The following is a 20625-nucleotide window of genomic DNA, read 5'->3' as shown; positions in this document are numbered from 1 at the left end:
ACTGAGGTAAAAACTAGCCACATACAACTACGTTAAGGGTGTAATGTGTTGTACGACCAGGAGGGGGCGCTCAGTAAATATCAATTTCAATATACCGTATTCATCGCACGAATTGAATTGATTTACATATTTGCTCTTGTTCGATAGGAGCATCACATTGAATCATAATAATGATTCACTTCAAATAGATTTATAACTCTATATTGCGTTTTTCTGTTTCCAGCCAAAAGCTGAAAAATATGCATTGGACTTAGAGATATGCATTTGCTAATTTGCATCTCAGGTCCATAGAAAGGCTTTTCTAAGAAAACTACCAATCCTGCTGACCTTAAGTTAAAACTTTTAGCTATATATATAGAGCAGACCGCATGGGGTTGCCCGTTACTGAGGATTTTTACTGACTCAAATGGGGGATTACCTCATTTCCATAACATCATCAGATGAGGGCGTGAGAGACACTCGTGATAAGTAACTCTGCACCTCACTCTGACGTCACCGTATCACTGGGCGATGGGAGAGTGGGTGGGTTTAACGGGGCACTTCATTCATAAATACACAAAGATTTAAAACCCCAAATTAAAGAGAAGACCGGGGAATCGTTTGCGAGCTTTTTGTCTCATGGACCACGTGAATTATAGTTAGGTGAGTTCTGTTTGCTTGTCATTCACGCTGCTATTGTTTCCGTGATGAGCGCTCAGAATGACATCGTGCTTTATTTTGGGGAATTATGGTAGTCTGAAATGCGGAGAATATCTTTAAGCAGTAGCTTTGGAAAACAGACATGTGTTTTAAACGGTTATCGAGTAGAAATAATAGCCTGGACATCACTGGTTTGCAATGAGATTTAAATTCATCTATATGGGTTTTGTACTGTTTGTTGACTATGGCAAGCGGGGTGAACATTTATTCATGTAGACTAACTAGTATCTATTTTTATCCTACTAATAGTTTTTTACTAGCAAGTTATCCAATACTGACTAATCTATTATTATTCAGTCGATCCTAATGCTTACCTCAATAGTAACGTTACCTAGTATCTTAGTACAATTGATTCGATTCTTGTATCTAGACTAGAATTGATCACTGTTATTACTAGGAATATTTTTTTATTTTCACAAATTACCATTCTTTTTTTACATGTCATATGTAATGAACACTCAGAATAGCTCAGTTAGCTATAATTTATATATAGCACGCTTAAAAATATTAACAGTAACACTAGTGTTTAAAAATATACTAGTATCTATTGAATAAGTTGGTGTACGTGATTTCACCAAATGCAACATGTTCCTGGATCAATATCTTTATTGATTCTGGAACAGCATTCCAATCAACCGATCAGATTTTGAGGTTTAAGTTTAGGTTTGCAACCAGGGTTAGGTGCTTGTGCTTCTACATCAGTGTTATTCACCTATCATTTCACTCTGATTATAGGGATAAGTTATCGGTTTAGGGGTAGGTTAGGACATGATATTGTACCAGGATGTCGTATTTGGCAAAATCACGATGACCTGAATAAGTTGTAAAAAAAAACTGCAATATAAACTTTTGGTAAAACTTTTGGGAAAGGTAAAACAAGTACATGATTTGTTATCACAACTTTTATCTTTTGTCAAATCAACCAACATTAATTATAAGTACTTGTCTGAAAAAAAGAAAGCCAGTAACAATGGAATATTTACTTATTGTTGTAATAAGTACTGAATGGCTAATCAGTAGTGATGATGAGAAAGATAATTGGTATTGTACTAATTAAAAATAAAATGAGTACCAGTAATATGAAAATACTCGTGTACATGAAGATAATGCATGATTTTTGAATGTGCTACACCTCCGCAGAGTTGTCCATGCATGACAAGAAGAATCACAGGAGCATATGTTGCAAAACGTTCATGATAGTTAGATAATTATTAGAAACTGTAAAATATGTTTCTTCAAATAACCTAAAATGTGCTTAATGTGGTACTTAAGCCAAATTATTAACCAAATTAACCTGACGACTTTGGCCACAAAGAGTAAAAACGCTCTTTACAGTATATCACACAGCAAAATATTTCATTACAGCGAGAACTGTTGAAAACCAAAGAGAGTGAATCTCTGTGAGTGAAATCTGGCAATGACATCTGAAAGAATAGTCCATGAATGGTACTAAATGGGTCTCTCTTGGTTCGTTTTAATAATCATTACTAATAACGCAGTCCATTAGACGCGACCAATACAGCAGCATTATGCTTCCGAGACGCAAAAGAATGAGCTTGAATTATCTCAGGAATGCCTAATGCTAAAGACTCCAAGAGGGAGAAAGAGAGAGAGAAGCTATGAAAACAGGTAGGTGGGCAGAAGCTGGATGAGTATGCAGTAGAAGCTCAAGGCTTCGCAGTCCGAGCCGTTAAACACACTGCTATCTCTGCATCTCATGCACACAAACACACGCTGCCTTCAGATAATGGGAGAAAAGGCAGCGTCGCAGCATTAAAGAAACGAGGACTGCTTGGGAGGTGAGTGTGCAGGAGTGTGAGAGAGGGTTTCTTTGCAGTTTAGGCAGAATCTGCAGTGTTAATGGTGTTAAAGGGAGCATATGCTGCTGGGCCTCAGACTGGATGGAAAAAAGAAAATGGTTATTTGATGGAAAGGGTGACATTGGAATGCAGAAGTGTTTGTACATACATGAATTGTGAAGAAAATATGTTTAAGAAGGAGACTGGGAACTGTATTCTTGTTTAAAAGCTAATCATTCTAAAGAAACCGCCAGGTCAGGGATGCATTTGTTTGATTTTCCTTCTGAAAAGAGAATTCAAATCCGTCTTTAGTGCCATGACCGGCTTCAAAGCAGCTGCCTGACTTCCTGTAATGTCTTTCTCAGGGGGGACACTCTCTCTGGCTTGGACCATGAGCAATGAGTCTGCCATATGGAACCTAACAGAACACCCCACCGTAAGTACTCGCGCTTCTCCTTCCTGTGCTGGTTACTTTCATTACGTCCATTCCCTCTCTTTGCAGAGCTATCTCCAGACATGCGAATCAAAAAATATCCTGTTCTGCATCCGTTGTAATTGGATCCACCGCAAGATCTAAGCAAATTAGCCCTTTGCGAGAGAAGTTTGTGTCAGACCGAATCCATCGCGCCGTCAGACGATGTGATAGAGCATCAGAACCCAGAGTTACTGTCAGGAACTTCAATTACCGGCATAAGCAGCATCATTCGATTAGGTTAGAATAGAGAGATTTATTCAGGAATAGCAACTAATTCCAGGATGTTCCGGGATTTTTGGACCTTATGTAAGGCTTAGAGGAATGGTTTCCTCAATGATTAATTTACTCGTTCCGAACATTTTAAGAATGTCCTAGTTGCTCTTTTCCATGCAATTACAACGAAACGAATAATGAATGTGGTATATAGGACTCATTTTTGTGTATTCATTTAGCAGACATTTTTTTCCAAAGCGACTTAAAAATGAAGCCATATAGTAGCTTTGTGTGAGGAACAGAAAGATGTAGCAGTGTGATTTGTCAATGGATCATTCTTTCGAGTCAGATTTTTGTAATGAGTCAATTCACAAAATTGTTCTTGAAACTTTCTCCATTTTTGTTCCATGGAAGAAAGAAAGTCATACAATTTGTGATGCACCGAATTCTTTTCTTTTTTTAACCGAAACACCAAAATTTCGTTTAGCCGAAAAACAAAAATAAAGTTTCGGTAATTCAATTTGGGTAATTGAGTAATTGAACGCGGTTTGCGGTTCAGGATGTCGTGTTTTCAGGTGATAAATGAAGCTGAAGTAAAGTTCTTCACCAATGAGCCGCCTCTCGTAATTTTGGTCTAACAAATTTTACGTATTGCTACTCTTGCATGATTGTGAAGTAGCATAATTTTTGGTTAGCTGTTTTAGCTTATCCACAATGTGTGCATGAAATGCTGAATGGTAGAAACGCTAATTAAACATTGCTGTTTCGATCAGTGATTTTGGTTCTCCAAAACTATTTAGTCCGAAAACAATATATATATATTGTGCCAGTGCCAGTCCTACCTGTATGCAAACCACCATGATTGCTTTCAAGTGGTTTGAAATATGATTTAATTGCCCCTTGCTTTCAAATATGATTTAATGACTACATCTTAGCGATTAATGGAATTTTAGTTTAGTTTTCGATTTTGGCTTTCAACGATGAAAACACGATGCCACATTCCATTCCTTTCCTTTAAAGGGAAGCGTTGTCTCCCTTCCTACGTAACATCCAAATCAGTCTAATCATGTAATATGACTGTCGTAATATACAGTCTCCTGAGGGACGTGCTCGATACAAAAAAAAAAGTTAAAAGTGCATTGAGCTGCAAAAGAGACGCTGTTCCCCAGGTGCCTTTCTATGCGCTCTATCCGTGGTCACGGACAACAGGCTAATTTGGGATTCAGGCATGCACTTAAACGGACAAATACACACAAAAATATGTCAAAATGCCTGTCTTGGCAGGTTTCACTTAAACACAGTCAGTCTTAAGTGAACATAAACAGTTGGGAAAGTAATCGAATGCTTGTCAGTATTATCTATGCATTTGGTCTTAAAGTGACAGTAGCCTAATAAACCTGCTCTCTGTGTCATTTAACGGTAATCAAACAACAAAAGAAATCATTCACTGCTCTTCACTGAATAACTTTAGTAACTAATAAGAATCAGTGTATATTTAATTCATACTGTGAAGACTGCTGTGATTTTTTTCAATGTATGTACAGTAGGCTATTATTAATAGGCAAAATTGTTACATTTGTATCCTTTTTTCTATTGTATTTGTCTTATTGTTTGTAATTTTCTTTTTTATTGTATTAGTGACTGTTTCAACTCACTGTTGTTCGGTGACAGTGAAACTGCTCTGAAAGAACATGTTGGTCTTTAAACAAGTTGGCAATGCTACTCGATGAAAGAGTTCCCAGGTTTTCCTTTGAGAACATCCTTCACTTTTGCACGATCCGGGTTAATGTTGGGGCGCCCCAGTGATAAAGCCTGCTGACGTACAGAGAAATCAGTCTTCAAAACGCTTTCATTTACAAAATAATAGACCTGACCTGAATAAAGTCTTCCCTGATCTTCAACTGAACAATGCCTTCTGGGTAATTAGGATGTTGTGCTCCACCAATTGAAACTGTATAATGTAAGAGTAATTGTAAGGTGTTACATATATGAGCCAAAGACTTGTTCAGGCCTTGTTCTTGTGCTCTTATTTAGCATTCTTTCCATTGAACACCTCTTCACATACATGAACGAAGATGACAATTAAGAAGGCGGCTGTATGCCATTGTGCTTTGATGTCTTTGAGGAAGAAACCTTCTGTCTCTTCCGTTCTTGTCTCCGTGGCTGTTGTCACCTCTAGATCTTTCTAAACTCGTCTTTGGCAAACACTGTACTTAACATCTCAACTCAGACACAAAAGCCCCCACACCTGAAGGCCCTCCTCTCCAGAAACTGGGCTTTATGTAATCTCGCTAAAAATAAAGGTTCTTTATATGGTTCCATGAAGAACCTTTTAACATCCACCGAACTTTCCATTGGACAAAAGGTTCTTTATAGAAGAAAAAGGTCCTTTAGATTATTAAAATATCCTATTGAAAAACTTCTCTGAAAGGTTATTTGAGGAACCAAAATGATTCTTCTATGGCATTGCTGCGAAAACCCCCTTTTGGAATCTTTATTTTTTAAGAATGTCTTGGCCAAGTTTTGCTTTAATGCCAAAAATGTCTCTGGTTTATGTGTATGTCATAAAATTGCAACTAGGTTATGAGACCTGAAAAAGTTGGACAACGTAATTGGAGAAACCTATATAATGTGAAAATTGAAGTCATGCGGTTGTACTCGGAGAAGGAATTTCATCTTTGACTGGTTTGTTTCTTTCTCTGGCGTTTACCTAGGACGTCCCGTTGTCGTCAGGGACACAGAATGGCTATGTCCTCCTGCTGGTCCTCTTGTCCATTTTTGTCGGGGGGACACTGGTCCTGCTCTCTGTCCTTCTGATTGTCTGTCGTCGATGTTGTGAAGGGGACAGACGCCATGCGTGGTAAGACCAATCCAATCAATCAATTTATACATTGACACGCCCCTAAATCAATGGACATTTCTGTCAACCAATCAGATTTTAGGATTGGGAACTTTAACAATATTCAGCCTAACATTTACCGCTTTGTTCTTCCCCTGGAAAAATGTCATGTGGTGCAACTGCAGTATCTATTTATAGATAGGCTACTAATTAATAAATTACCTTCACATGTGTAGTATTTCATGTTAGTCGTAGTAGTAGGTGATGTTTTAGTATTATTTATATACTATTAAAGTTAGCTTTTATTTGTATATTTTCGGTTTTTATTTTAATTTTAGCTTAATTTTGTAATTTGTTTTGTCATTTTTATTTCTGTTTTTAGTCATTTTAGTACTTTCAGTTAGCTGCCAAGGCAAAATGTCTTATTTTATTTCAAGTTTTTCATCTAATATTGATTTTTTACTTACCTCAGGTTTATTTTCAATTATTTCAAGTTTTTAAAATTGTTTTAGTTAGCAATAACAACACTGACTAGTACAGTAAATGTGCACTTTGTTTATTTTTTAAATCTCTGTGATATTTCTATATTTATCTTTTCAGAGCAGCCCTTGTGGATTTTGTAAAATGTACAGATCCATTTATTAATTTAAAACCCTTAAAATGGTTGCAAAATGTATACCAAAAGGATCCATGTTAGCACATTGTATCAATGATTGATATTGATAATAAAAGATCTTTTCAACAGGACGTGTTTTTACATTCAGAGGTGTATTTAACTTAAAACACGTCATAAAAACACTGAAACAATTACAGTTTATACATAAAATAGCATAAAATAAACAAGAATGCTTTCATTATGAATATACATTATGACAGTCTGCAGATTGAATCATCGTTTGCATGTTGCTGCGTATGTTACAAATCTGACAGCTGATGCACATGATTATGTTTGACGCCAAATTATACATCAGAAAGAACCGTAACGCAGAGATTAAACTGGAATAAACAGATCCTCTCGTGAAGCCAAGGACGCCCAGTCCCGAAAATGTTTTCAGTGCACATTGGTCACAGCCTGGGTGTATTTGTCAGTGACTGCTGAGAGGTGTAGAGTCTGTCTGCTCTCCAGGCAGCCTGGAGGAGTGCAGGCTCACACAAATGACGAGTATAATGAGATCTCATAGCAGCCATCAGCCACGATAAATCACTCCTGGTGCGGGAGAGAGTGCACTCTAGCCAACACCCACTAATACACACACACACACACACTCGCAGTGTGGGACCGTGCACTGTGGTTAGAGGACTGGAAACTCATTTCCAGTTTCTCATTACCCGCAGTGCCTTATGGCGAATCAAACCGTATATTGTCGTAAAAGCCGGTGCTGTTATTGTCCCTATCATATGGCATTTAGTTAGATGTCAACGCAGGTGAAAGTGAATGAGTTATTTTTTTTCTGAATTGTTCACAAATGGGACATTCTCAAAATATATTGCAAAACCTAATTTAAAGACCACATAAAATCATGTTTCATATTGAAACTGGAAGTTTGGGCAGGACATCTCAATTGGTTTTGAATTACATCGCAGGCATGATTTACTTTTTTTTTTTTATCGGGTTGAAGGTGGCATTAGGGGGAGGGACATTTTCATTCCAGCGTTTGAGTGGACAAAAATCTGCGTAGTGCAGGATGACATCATCAGTATTTTCACTCTGTTTTTTGGAAGAAAAAGGCTAAATTTTAAATGTGTATTTAAGTTTTAAGAACTTTCAGGGGTTAAAGATTACCTGAACGCTAACTCACATTGACTAAAAGCCACTTTAATTTCATTAACTTTGAGTATTGACTGACAACTACATTTTTAATGAAACATACAATTTATTTTAAAGGTAAATTATTAACTTTTCAATCTGGTGAGGGAATCTCCACATTGACAAAACCAATAAAACAAAATATAAACATTAGTGTTACATTAAATATATTATTATTTACTTTATAATATAATATAATAATAAAAAATATTTCATATTATTTAATACTAACTTTGTGATATAACTTATAATATAATATAATATTAAAGGGATTTTCAATGCAAAATCAAATCAAACAAAATGTGCAAAACTATAGAATCAAACCATTTCATATAACTGAATTCTAACTTTTCGTAATATAAAAAATATATTTAATATAATTAATATAAAATATGTATTAATATATTCATATTAAATATATTATTTAATATAATATAATATTAAAGGGATTTTCAATGCAAAATAAAATAATAAAAACTGTGCAAAGCAATAGAATCAAACTCTAGGAACATGTTTGCACCATATTTTGAGAATGACCCATTTATGCATGCTATGAATGAGATTTACATAAGTTTGAATTTGACTCATTACATGTTTGCATTGAAGGTTCATTGTTTGCCTCAGGGCTAGCGATGACACCGAGAAAAGTAATACCACCTATATTGAGGAGGCCCAGCCAGTGCATGGTAAGATTCTCACTAATAAAGTTAATGTTTATATTATATGTCAGCCTCCAAGTTAATGCATTTCCATATTTATTTACATACATGCTTCAGGTAAAATGTCGAGGTCAAGTTAAAGCGACATTTGTGCAGTCTCACATACATCAACTGAGGGCATTATGTGAAAAACAAATACGTCCTCTGGTCTAATCCGTCTCTCCCCGCACAGAGATTACGATTCGCATTGATGAGTCAGACTGCCTGTCGGCAGCCAGCTCCCACGACATGGAGACAGAGCGTTTCCTTTCCACGGGCACAACCGGCCGCCGGGTCTCCTTCAACGAAGCAGCACTCTTCGATCACAGCAAAAAAACACAGGAGAAAGGTCGAAGGTCAGCCGCCCACTCACTCATGCCGCCCACTCTAGACACACAGAGCAGCTCCTATTCACAGCCGCAGCTTTCATTATTCCTTTATGGATGCGTTTTACATTTACATCTGTGCTTGTCAGATGCACTAGCTCTTGATGGATAACATGGTGGGCATTTGTCAACATCAAGATTTAGGGTTAAAAAATTACTGAGAATGTATAAGGGAAAGAAAGTGTATACTTTGTAAAAAAAATAAAAAAAATAAAATAAAAAAAGAAATAAAATTCATTTTAATCACCTGTCATGTAATTTGACAAATGAATATTTGAAAGTACGCATTTTTCAGATACTCTGTAATTTATTTGTAATGTCATAAAAATGAATGAATAAGTATTAAATAATTAAATGTATATTATAAATGTAAATATGATATATTATATAAATATAAATATATATAAATATATATAAATGTGTGTATATATATATATATATATATATATATATATATATATATATATATATATATATAAACATTTTTAGGTGTTTCATTTAAGAGTATTTAAAACAACTTTAATTATTTAAATGTTATTTTAAAATATTAAAATATTTGAATATTTACATTTAATTAATTAGGTCATATATAGGTATCACATATATCACATATATGTGTGTGTATCACATATATGTGTGTGTGTATGTTTATTGTTATAATATTTTTATATATTATTAAGTTTGAGATGTACTTAATCTAAAACTATTTAAAAAAACAATTTAATTCTTTAATACTTATGCATACATTTATATGAACTCACAAAATAAACACTTTGAATTTGCACTTTGTCATTTGTCAAATTTCACTTTTGACTTTTAATTACTACAAAAAGTAAAAGGTGTTTAAAATAGTGTTTTTTAAATAAGAGATATTTATATAATTATATATTTGTATAAATAATTGTTTTTTATATCATTCTTATAGAAAATATGATTCTATGATTATTCATCTAACAGGAACTATGCATAAATCTAGCACATCTTTAACCATCTAAAAGACATTTTCAGCAAACACTCCCGCGATATATTTGTAATGCAAATCTACAATGAAGTGAAAAATACTAACAGTGTGTGTGATTTTCCATCTCCCCTCAGGTACACGCTTACGGAGGGCGACTTCCATCACTTGAAGAACGCGCGGCTCACCCACCTCCACTTCCCTCCACCCGCCCTCCAGATACTCACCATCCACGAGTGTGAGTCATCAGAGAACAGTATTGCCATGACAACTCGCCCCGTCGCTAAATCCAGCCTCTCAATTTTTCAGGTGACAGTCACATTGCTCTGCTAATATATGTCAGTATGATGTCAGTTTAAATCATTAAGGTCATGATGGATTGCCAGTTTGTCAAGTGATATGGTGTGTAAGGAGACGTTTATGCAGTGAGAAATTGATTTATCTGTATATTGGGGTCATTGACGTTTTAAAATATTAGCTTTTACTCCTACTTTACCTTAGTCACATGATGATGAAGCGGCATGATATAGAGTAAATCCTACTGTATCCCTCAAATTGTACTTTATTTTTGTCCCTAGCAGCTCCAGCTTCTTTTAAACACATTTAAAAAATCTTACTGACTCCAAACTTTTGACAACACTTTATAGTATTAACATTTCATATATTTCCAAGAAATAAATACAGGTATTTTGGAATTTTATCTCAACGTGTGTAAAAATGGCAGTCTTATCAAATAATGAGGAAAAATTGTTAAAAATAGTAGCTGTGGTTATTCATCATGCTGGAAAAAGATAATTGAGAATGTGCATTGTGGGATACAGTACACAGCACAGTGTACTCTGTTGTATATAACCATTTTTTTGCGAAAGTAGTCGGTTATCTAATTATTTCATGGCATGCATTTAGGAAATTTGCATATAGTACACAGTATTTGCGCAATATGTTCTACAAAAACAGTAAGGGTACATGGTAGTTTGATATTGCGAACAAAGCCATTCCACAAGGAAGCCCCTCCCACAGTCAAATCTCATTGGTCCAAAATCCCCTATAAGAAGCTTATAATATATATTCTGATTAGCTGTCGCATTTTAAAATTTGGTTTCATCGTCATTCCATAAGGAAGCCCCTCCCACAGTCAAATCTCATTGGTCTAAAATTTGGTATAAGCAACATCAAATATGATCTGATTGGCTGTCGCATTTTAAAAATAGGATTCATCGTCATTCCACAAGGAAGCGCCTCCCACAGTCAAATCTCATTGGTTCAAAATCCCCTATGAGAAGCTTATAATATATATTCTGATTGGCTGTTGCATTTTAAAAATTGATTTCATTGTCATTCCACAAGGAAACCTCTCCCACAGTCAAATCTCATTGGTCTAAAATTTGGTATAAGCAACATAAAATAGGATCTGATTGGCTGTCGCATTTTAAAAATAGGATTCATCGTCATTCCACAAGGAAACCTCTCCCACAGTCAAATCTCATTGGTCTAAAATTTGGTATAAGCAACATAAAATAGGATCTGATTGGCTGTCGCATTTTAAAAATAGGATTCATCGTCATTCCACAAGGAAACCTCTCCCACAGTCAAATCTCATTGGTCTAAAATTTGGTATAAGCAACATAAAATAGGATCTGATTGGCTGTCGCATTTTAAAAATAGGATTCATTGTCATTCCTCAAGGAAACCCCTCCCACAGTCAAATCTCATTGTTCCAAAATCCCCTATAAGAAGCTTATAATATATGTTCTGATTGTCTGTTGCATTTTAAAATTTGGTTTCATCGTCATTCCTCAAGGAAGCCCCTCCCACAGTCAAATCTCATTGGTCCAAAATTCCTCATAAGAAACATTAAATATAAACTGGTTGCCTGTCATATTTAAAAAATCGGTTTTATGGTACCTGATTAGTATACAATGTTAGAATGCTTCTCTTATTCAGTCTGAAGCTTTTGATAAACATTTTTATACCTGTACTAGACAAGTTTCGAATGACTGCATGATTTTGTTTGTTTGGGTTGTTTCTCATTACGGCCATAAGCAATAACACGCATTGTGTTTGTCCCATGCGCAGCCACCAGTGTGTTCACTGCCACAGACTGCCCTGATCAGCCGAAGTCTCAGTCCCAGCTCGGCCCTTCCTGGCGACTCTCTCAACTCCACTGTACGCACAACATTCTGTGAGAGCATTGCGGCGGCCGGTCCTGAGCCCTCCAGTCCATGTCTAGTGAGTCACACACACTAATACACTCACCAGCTGAGGTATAATAATTAGTGCGCAACCGATATTTTAGAGAGGAGGGTCGATATTAAGCCAGAATATATGATATCTCACTATTAATTAATTTAAAGATACGTTTTTTTGGTTACACTTTACAATAAGGCTCATTAGTGAACATTAGTTAATGTATTAACTAACATGAACTAACCATGAGCAATCCATTTGTTACTGTATTTGTTAATTGTTTGTAAAAATTCAGCTGTTCATTGTTAGTTCATGTTAGTACACAGTGCATTAACAATTGTTAACAAGATTTTAATAAAGTATTAGTAAATGTTGAAATTCACATCAACAAAGATTAATAAATGCTGTATACATGCAGTTCATTATTAGTTCATGTTAACCAATGTTGTTAACTTATGTTAACTAACGAACCTTATTGTAAAGTGTTACCGTTTTTTTTCTCACATTTTTTTTTCTTCATCTAACATTCAGATATTTAAATCGAATAAAACACCAACAATAAAAAGAACTAGCTAAGTTAGCTGATTACCTAAAAAGTTCATAGATAACACATCAGTTCTTTCTGCCGTACTTTCTCCGGCAACTAGACCCGTTTTCCTGTTTGTTCGGCATAAAGCCTAAGGGAGATTTGGACGTTCTCAGTGCTTTTAAAATAAAAGTCCTGCTTCCGACACACAAATAGTTAAACTTATCGGCCGATGCCGATAATTAATCTCTTATAATTGATATATTGCAATTATGTAATATTGCGAACAAAAACAGATGGAGGTCAGAGGAGGAGTCGGCAGAAGCGCAGGCATCATGGGTAATGGTAGAGAGGGTACATCGGCCTCAGCCACGGCCCTGTCCTCGTCTGGAGGGGCCCCGCAGGGCCCAATGCTGCAGTTCTTCACCAAGCTCCGCCGACACGCCAGCCTTGAGGGAGCAAGTCCCTATTTCAAGATCAAGAAATGGAAGTTTGACAGCAGCCAAAGAGCTTCAAGTCTAGACATGAGAGGTAAGTGACGCATCCAGCACTCGGTGTGAATTTCATAATTAATGAACAGACTGTTAATTAAATTTGTAGTGTTTTTAGTGCATGTTATAATGGAATTGCTATATGCTGATTTGTATTAAAAACTAATTCCGACAGTATTTAATGCCAGAGACCCCCATATAGTATTATAATCTCCTTTAGAAAGACTTTTTAGACAACCCAAGTAGACAATTTTGAAAAAAATTGTGTTGTTTGCACATTGTGTCCACAATAGTTTTAGGTCATTTATGTAATTGACAGAACCGTTCAAAGGTTTGGGGTCAGTACAATTATTAAACGTTTTTGAATCTCAAGGCTGCATTTATTTGATCCATAATACAGTAAAATGGTAATATTGTCAAATATCATAACAAATTAAAAATACATAATACATAATAACTTTTTCCTGTGATGCAAAGCTGAAATTTCAGCATCATTACTCTTCCGTCTTCAGTGTCACATGATCCTTCAAAACTGGCTCTATCACATGTTCTTCTTCTCCCCATTTTCCGTTGTGTCTTTATTATTCACTCCTGGGCAAAAAAACCATAAAGGGGGGCCAAATATTTATTGGTCTTTTAATGGTCTAAGTATTTTAATCACAAATCACTGGTCAGTAAATTTGCATGAATTGCACAAATACTGTAGATATAGCACGGAATAGCCAGAAATATTGCAGACAGATTTTTACAGTCAGTGTTGTTCCACTTCATGTTAACGGTAGTTGAAACAATGTCTCCCAGTTTGTTTGAGTTTAATATGAGACTACAGGGTTCAAATCTGGACTCTGACCAGGTCAAAACATGAACCTGATGAACTTGTTCTCAAGCCACTTCTTGGTTGTGTTCGCAATTTGGGCAGGAGAATCGTCTTGTTGAAAAGTTAAATCTGATCATTCCTCTTTAGATAACAGCTTTTCAATTGTGGGAAGCAAGCCATTTTGCAATATTCTCCTGTACTCCAAAGCATTAAATGACTTTTCACAGTGAAGCAGCTCGCTAATACTAGCAGCTAAAAAGGCTTCCCGCACAATCCATGCTTCACTGTGGTAGAGGTGCATTTATTATTATATTTCTCAGCAGATCTATGATGACACCGCTCTGGAGCATCACCATGCAACTCGTGTTTCATTGTGATTCATCACTCCACACTCAACTTCCCATATTCTGCCAAAAATAATAATTTCTGAGAAAGCAAAAGCTTTTTAAGTAGTGCATTTGCTTAAAGGGATATTTCACCACTGGAAAGATGAATGTGTATTTAAATTAGGTCATTTATGTAGTAGAAATGTGAAATTATTTTAGAAGTTTGTGCCTTCTAGACTGAGAAAAGCCAGAAAATGTATTTTTGGCTCATGAGGATGAAAGACAACAACTCCCAGAATGCACTTGCTTCGCTGCCCTACGAGGCCACTCCCAAGCCGCGCCTACCGGTTACAGAGGGCAGTATCGGAAGAAATTATACAACTAGGCTACTAGTTGACTCGACACTAAAAAGACGCCGTTTTATCGTGAGATCCCCCTATGGGCGGGTTGAAAACATACGGAACGAGCTCCTCCTACTGGCTGTAGTCTCTCGCCTCTGGCCAAAAAAGCCTCCGATGACGCAAAATTACGATTTTTGCGTCATCTGAGGTTTTTTGCCAGACACACAATACAGAAATCTCTCGTCTCAGGAGGACACGAGGGAGGGAAGCACGGTCATTCGAAAATACTACCAGGTTTCTACAGATACAAAGCGTAATGCTAATCAGTGAAGTATCCCTTTAAATTCGGCTAATTTCCTGAACAATAATTTGTGGTTAAGACAATGAAAAGCTTAAATTTAGTCTTTTTGGGCTTGGCCCAATTATTATTTTTTTGCCAATACATTGACATGTCAAAAAGCTTTTTAATGCTTGCTGCGCAAGTATGATATTAATCTGCCTAATATTTCAATAATGAGAAAAGCGCATGGTGAAGCTGATGAGACTGAATGAATAAACATGAATGAATAGATTAACTAGAATGCTGTTGTTTGATTATATAAGTATTACTGTAAAAATCTTTCAGTTTATCCTCTCAAGTCTGTCAGCATGAAAGGAAGTGAAAGAACACTGCTGTGGAAAGTACAGACAGTGTTATGAACCTGTGAAGCGATCAGTTTCCTAACCTCAGGGCTTAGATGCAAAGCAATATTGAATGTTTCTGTGCTTTTCATTTAGCCCCTGCATTGTGTATTACCTTGGAAAAATGATTGAAGACCTTAATAGAGTTTTAGTGCCTTCATGTAGCATGGAGCAGAGAAACAGGTCGGCTTTATATTCGATAGTAATCTATAGTCTGCTAAACACGCACACGCACACACACACACACACACACACACACACACACACAGACACACACACAGCAGACTATAGAATATTCTCTCAGCCAAGACGGAGCTGCTGTATTTGTGTGCCAAGACTCACACTCAAGCAGATGGCCGGTTGACGCAGGGCTCTTCCATTCCAAACTTTTTTTTTTCTTCTTTTTTTTTTTAAAGGAGAGATGGCAAAAAATATCATTTTTTATTATTTTGTGAAACAATAAGGTCATGATTAAAGCAATGCTCTAATAGAATGGATTTCCATTGTAGAGTGCCCTGGTTAACTAATAAGATACATATTATATTGTTAATATGTTAATTATGTTTTTTGAATGCATTACAACTAATGTACTATATTTAGAATACACCTAAAAAAGCAATTAGACGAACATTTTCAACTAAGTATTCAATTATTTTAAAATAATAAAAATAATAATTACATTAAAATATATATATATTTTAATTAATTTAACGAATTTAATACAAATTAAAGTGCATTATTAAAATTTATAATTAAAAACAGTTTATAGACAATGCATGTTATATACCAAAATGGAGCCAGACCAAATGCAAGTTTGCTAAAACGATGCCTAAATAAATTTCGGTTTGATCTGTGGATATTTACACTTTTGCGGCAAGTTCGTATGCAATGTATTCTAATCAAAACTCATGTCGTTCCAAACCCGTAAGACTTTTTTACATCGTCTGAACACAAATTAACATCTTTTTGATGAAATCTGAGAGCTTTCTGTACCTCCATTGACAGTCTACGCAACTACCACTTTGACGCTTCAAAAAGTTCATAAAGAGAATGTGAAACTGATCCATATGAATTTAGAAATTTTCTGAAGAGACTTGATCACTCTATATGTTGAACAGATTGAATTTAGGCTTTTATTCATAGAACAAAACCTATATTGTCGAGAGCTGTAGTTCCAACCACGCAACTTTGGTGTTTGCGAATGTTCATTGGAACTATGGTTTCGGGAAACATAGAATCGCTGAACATTGGTGAAAACGGAACTTGCGACCATTGGCTAATACTAACAAGAATCTATGCAGGTTTTTTTGGTGGATCAATTAATCGTTGACAATGTTGATTTTGATTTCATGTTAGCCTTTTAACTTGCTTTGTGAGGCTGTTGACGCAAAATTCATGTCGTCCCTAAAGGCTCCCCCAAACGGAGGCAGTTCCAGCGGCAGCGTGCAGCCAGCGAGAGCATGGACCAAGAGGAGCATGACGCCCATCACATCGACCTCATACAATACATCGCTCGCACCAAGGATGTTACCTACTGCCCCACCCGGCCCAGTCCACGCCTTCTGTCCCCCCCTTCCACACCCCCACCCTCCCTCGGCAGGTATCTTTAATTGCCTCGCCCATGCATTCGCTATAGCAACCATCTGCCACGCCACTCCTCATAAAGCAGACCCCATTCCATGCTGGACTGATCTCAGCTCGCTGATCACACTGCCGTATCATGGCATCATCAGCTTACAGTGCAAAAAGCTTTGCTTTAGAATATGGAAGTTATTTCCTTGAGTGTGGGTAAATTCCACAGGCGTGCCTTTTTGGTATTTGTAGCGATTGGTTTGCATATGTTTTGCAAAATGTTCCAGGAAGGTCGATACGGATGGTTTTGTATCGCATTATTAGTATATTTGTTTATATTTGCTTACCTAGTACAACTGACTTTCTTGAATCTGTTGCTGTGCAGTGGTCTCCTCGAATGAACCATCACAGAGTGAGTCACAACCATCTGTGCGTTCATGGAGGCATCTGTTTTAACATCTCTGAATCTGGGCCTCAGAGCTTTAACGGAAAGGAAAAATAAACAAACATAATATATTTGATATACTGTACCGTTCAAAACTTTGGAGTCAGTAATTTTTTTTTTAAAGAAATTAATACTTTTATTAAGCAAGGGTGATTAAAAGTGATCAACAGTAAAAACATTTACAATGTTAAAAAATCTTTCGATTTCAAATAAATGCTGTTCTTTATATAAAAAAATATTGAGCAGCACAACTGTGAATTAGAATTTCTGAAGGATCATGTGACACTGAAAACTGGAGTAATGAAGCTGAAAATTCAGCTTTGTCAAAGGAATAAAATACATATGAAAATTTTAGCCGATATCGATAACCGATAATTCTTTATATTTGAAAGCCGATAACCGATATATTGGCCGATAAATCGAAATCCAATTTTTTATATCTTTTTTGAGAGCCTGATTACAAAACAAAAGTCCCACCATTAAAAGCCACGTCCCAAACACACAATTATAATTTTCTCATTATAATTTTATGTAGCCTATACAACAGACTTAACTGTATTTTTCTTTTTTGAAGTGATTCCAATCATATTTCAAGCAATTTAAAACCATCATGGTGAACAGTGTGCATCTGAAGTGTCTCAGCTGAAGGAAATAATCCATTATTTATTGGCATTCATACTGGACAAATTTTCTTATTGGGCCGATAACGATAACATTAAAAATTATATCCGATATGGTGGCTGATATATCGTGCATCCCTAAATTTAAATAGAAAAAGTTATTTTCAATTGTAATGATACTTCAGAATATTACTGTTTTTACTGTATTTTCGATCAAATAAATGCAGCCTTGGTGATCATAAGAGACTTTTTTTTTTAAAACATAAAAAAGTTACATACATTAAAGTTACTTTTGAACATAAAACATATTAATATAGTAGGGATGGTTCACAGTGGTTGACTTTTTGACTAATTTAGACTAGTCAGTTAGTTAGGCTGAATAGTTTACCTCAGTTTGGATCTATTTGTTTTTAGATATTTTCAGCAGTGTTACTTTAATTATCGTGCTTTGTGTTTTTTATTTATTTACTGTTTTTGGAGCATTGCCATTTTATATAAATAATAAAATCATATAAAAATACAGTATATTTATGTCAAATAAAAGTTCAAATGTCTGAATCTGGGCTTATGGCTTTAACGGAAAGCTTATTTGACAGATGCACACTGACATGAAACATGCTTTGCTACATTGTGGCATTTTTAAAGAAATACTGACTATATGTAGGACTATGAGCTTGTCTGATTTCATATGTGTGCTGTTCTTCAGGTTAGAGGTGGAGGTGATGGTGGAGCCCAGCTGCAGCAGAGCGATGGGTCCCGGGGTGATCGGCCTTACCTCCGAACCCCCAGATGAGAGTCCTGGAATGGGCTGTCATCAGGAGAGCTTAGAACCTCAGACCTTGTACCGTGATATCTGGACTCTTCGCGCCTCCCTTGAGCGGTATGTCTCGTCCGACCAGAGCAGCAACAATGACAAAGACTCAGTCCGCAGTGACGCAGAAAGCGTGTGCTCTGTAGGGGGTAAGACCGAGATGGGAGGGCTGCCTAGGTTCCCCTCGCAGGATATTGGGGATGAGATAGAGGGGGATGCAGACTTGCCTCTAGATGAGGGATCGGAGAAAAGTCGTAAGCAGGATAGTGTCGATTCTGAAAGAGGAAGTGACGGGGAGCCGGGAAACCGCAAGCTCCTCCAGATGGACAGCGGTTACGCCTCGATAGAAGCACCTCCGCGTGCTCCTGAGGAGCTGCGACTGTTCGGAAGCAGCAGTAGCAGTAAAGACGGCTCCGCCGTGGAGCGCAGGCACTTCTTCAGTTCCGGCCGAAAAGGGACCGTGTGCGACAGCTTCGACACGGACATCTTTGACGAAGAACTCGAAGAGGAACCCGCGGGTGCCAGTGGTGGTGTGGACGGAGTGGAAACGGACAAGAGCACCATTCTGTGGTCCCCATACGGCCAGATGTTCACTCAACGGAACGATCAACCTCATCCCCCCGTCCTTTCCCGCCGCGACTACAGCATTGACGAGAAAACCGACGCACTTTTCAACGAGTACTTGCGGCACGACCCGCAGTTCGATCAGCAGGAGTCCCCGCTGCGCTCCAAGCATCGTTCTCGCGTGCACCTGCGCAAGCAGTGGCAGCGCTCCAAACAATACAGCGACCCCGGCCAGCGCTTCCAAACCTCTTTTGACCGGTACCGCTCTCCACTCCGACGTGGCGAAACTGTCAATTATCCTTTAGAGACTAGCTACCACAGCACGCTCCCACGAATCATCAGTGCACCTGATGAAGAGAGCAGCGAAGGTGCAACCAGTACTCCCGAGACACTCAAGGCAGATCAGGATACTGCTGCTGATGTGGATCCAGACAACATAAGAATATCTTCCAGCACTGAAAGCAGTGGAACCATCAACGAAAAGGAAGTCCTTGAGGCATCACAGCCCCTTCCAACAATTGACAATGCTGGAGAGCAATCGGTGGACCGAGAGAACTCTAGGCTAGCATTGCCACCCCCCGAGCCTCCTGATGAATGTACACACGAATGTACAAGCTACGGCCCACAGACAATCACAGAAGAGCTGAGTGACAAGCTAGCGGCTACCCTCGAAGAACGGCTGTACTCGGATCTCCGCAGGACCAGGGAACCGTCCGAGTGTAGTGCAGTGACTATGACCTACACATCGCCCGATCACAGTCCAGTGTAGCATGTGGCTCCCTTCATCTCCTCGTACAAGAACACTTCGCAGCAACTACAGGTCCAAAGTTTTGATCGACATTGGCTCCGATCTGGAACAGGTTTACTTTGGTCATTTAAATGAAGTTGAAATCATTGTCATTATGTCCTAGACCAATGGTGTAGAGGCATTTCTTCCATGCCCATTGTTAAATAAAAGGCAGTTAAGGCGCATACCTCACGTTGCTCAGTGGACCAAGTCTTAAACAAATGAAATGTCAAAGTCTGTTATTAAAGCTCTCCATTTAGCTACTCGTTGACTTCAAAAGCCAATATTTTCTCTGCACTAGGTAATCCACTGTGAATTTGGGTGCTATTAGATTAAAGATTGATTATATTTCTAAGTGCATGAATTGTATTGCAATGCTGCCTCTCCGGATGTCTGTTCATGACCCAAATTAATAACATTATTATAATTTTTTTATTTTGAAAGTACAAGACAGCCCTCTATTTAGTTATTATGTTTTGCTTTCGGACGTTGTGATGAAATGAAACACTAAATACTATTTATTATTAGCATCTGGGTTTTTGTTGTGTAGCTAAACCTGCTGTCTGACTTAAAGGAGAACTCC

At 37.2% G+C, this 20625-nt stretch overlaps 1 protein-coding gene across 3 annotated transcripts; it reads left to right on the top strand.

Annotated features, from left to right (window-relative positions):
- Positions 1-501: 501 nt before the first annotated feature.
- Positions 502-20585, top strand: cbarpb (CACN subunit beta associated regulatory protein b). Of its 3 annotated transcripts, none has more exons than XM_079889761.1 (10): positions 502-642; positions 2864-2934; positions 5901-6046; positions 8457-8518; positions 8724-8886; positions 10012-10183; positions 11951-12103; positions 12884-13118; positions 16654-16843; positions 18587-20585. In XM_079889761.1, exons 2-10 carry the CDS (start codon positions 2890-2892, stop codon positions 20022-20024), a joined length of 2604 nt encoding a protein of 867 aa, XP_079745887.1. In that variant the 5' UTR covers positions 502-642; positions 2864-2889; the 3' UTR covers positions 20025-20585. The 3 variants fall into 3 exon arrangements, with proteins under 3 accessions (XP_079745887.1, XP_079745885.1, XP_079745886.1); XM_079889759.1 differs by having other exon boundaries at positions 8439-8518; positions 18587-20584; XM_079889760.1 differs by lacking the exon at positions 502-642 and adding an exon at positions 1798-2498 and having other exon boundaries at positions 8439-8518; positions 18587-20584.
- Positions 20586-20625: the final 40 nt, after the last annotated feature.

This window comes from Squalius cephalus (genome assembly GCF_949319135.1).
Source record: "Squalius cephalus genome assembly, chromosome: 13".
In the NCBI taxonomy this organism is placed as follows: domain Eukaryota; kingdom Metazoa; phylum Chordata; class Actinopteri; order Cypriniformes; family Leuciscidae; genus Squalius; species Squalius cephalus.
This window is presented reverse-complemented; position numbering and strand designations above follow the sequence as displayed.

What these genes read in the sequence shown, in the direction of transcription:
- cbarpb (XM_079889759.1), top strand. Translation starts at nt 2,890, where the DNA reads ATGAGCAATGAGTCTGCCATATGGAACCTAACAGAACACCCCACC. An exon ending in GGAGGCCCAGCCAGTGCATG is followed by an intron (nt 8,519 to 8,723) that starts GTAAGATTCTCA and finishes CTCCCCGCACAG; the next exon opens with AGATTACGATTCGCATTGAT. An exon ending in TTCAAGTCTAGACATGAGAG is followed by an intron (nt 13,119 to 16,653) that starts GTAAGTGACGCA and finishes TCGTCCCTAAAG; the next exon opens with GCTCCCCCAAACGGAGGCAG.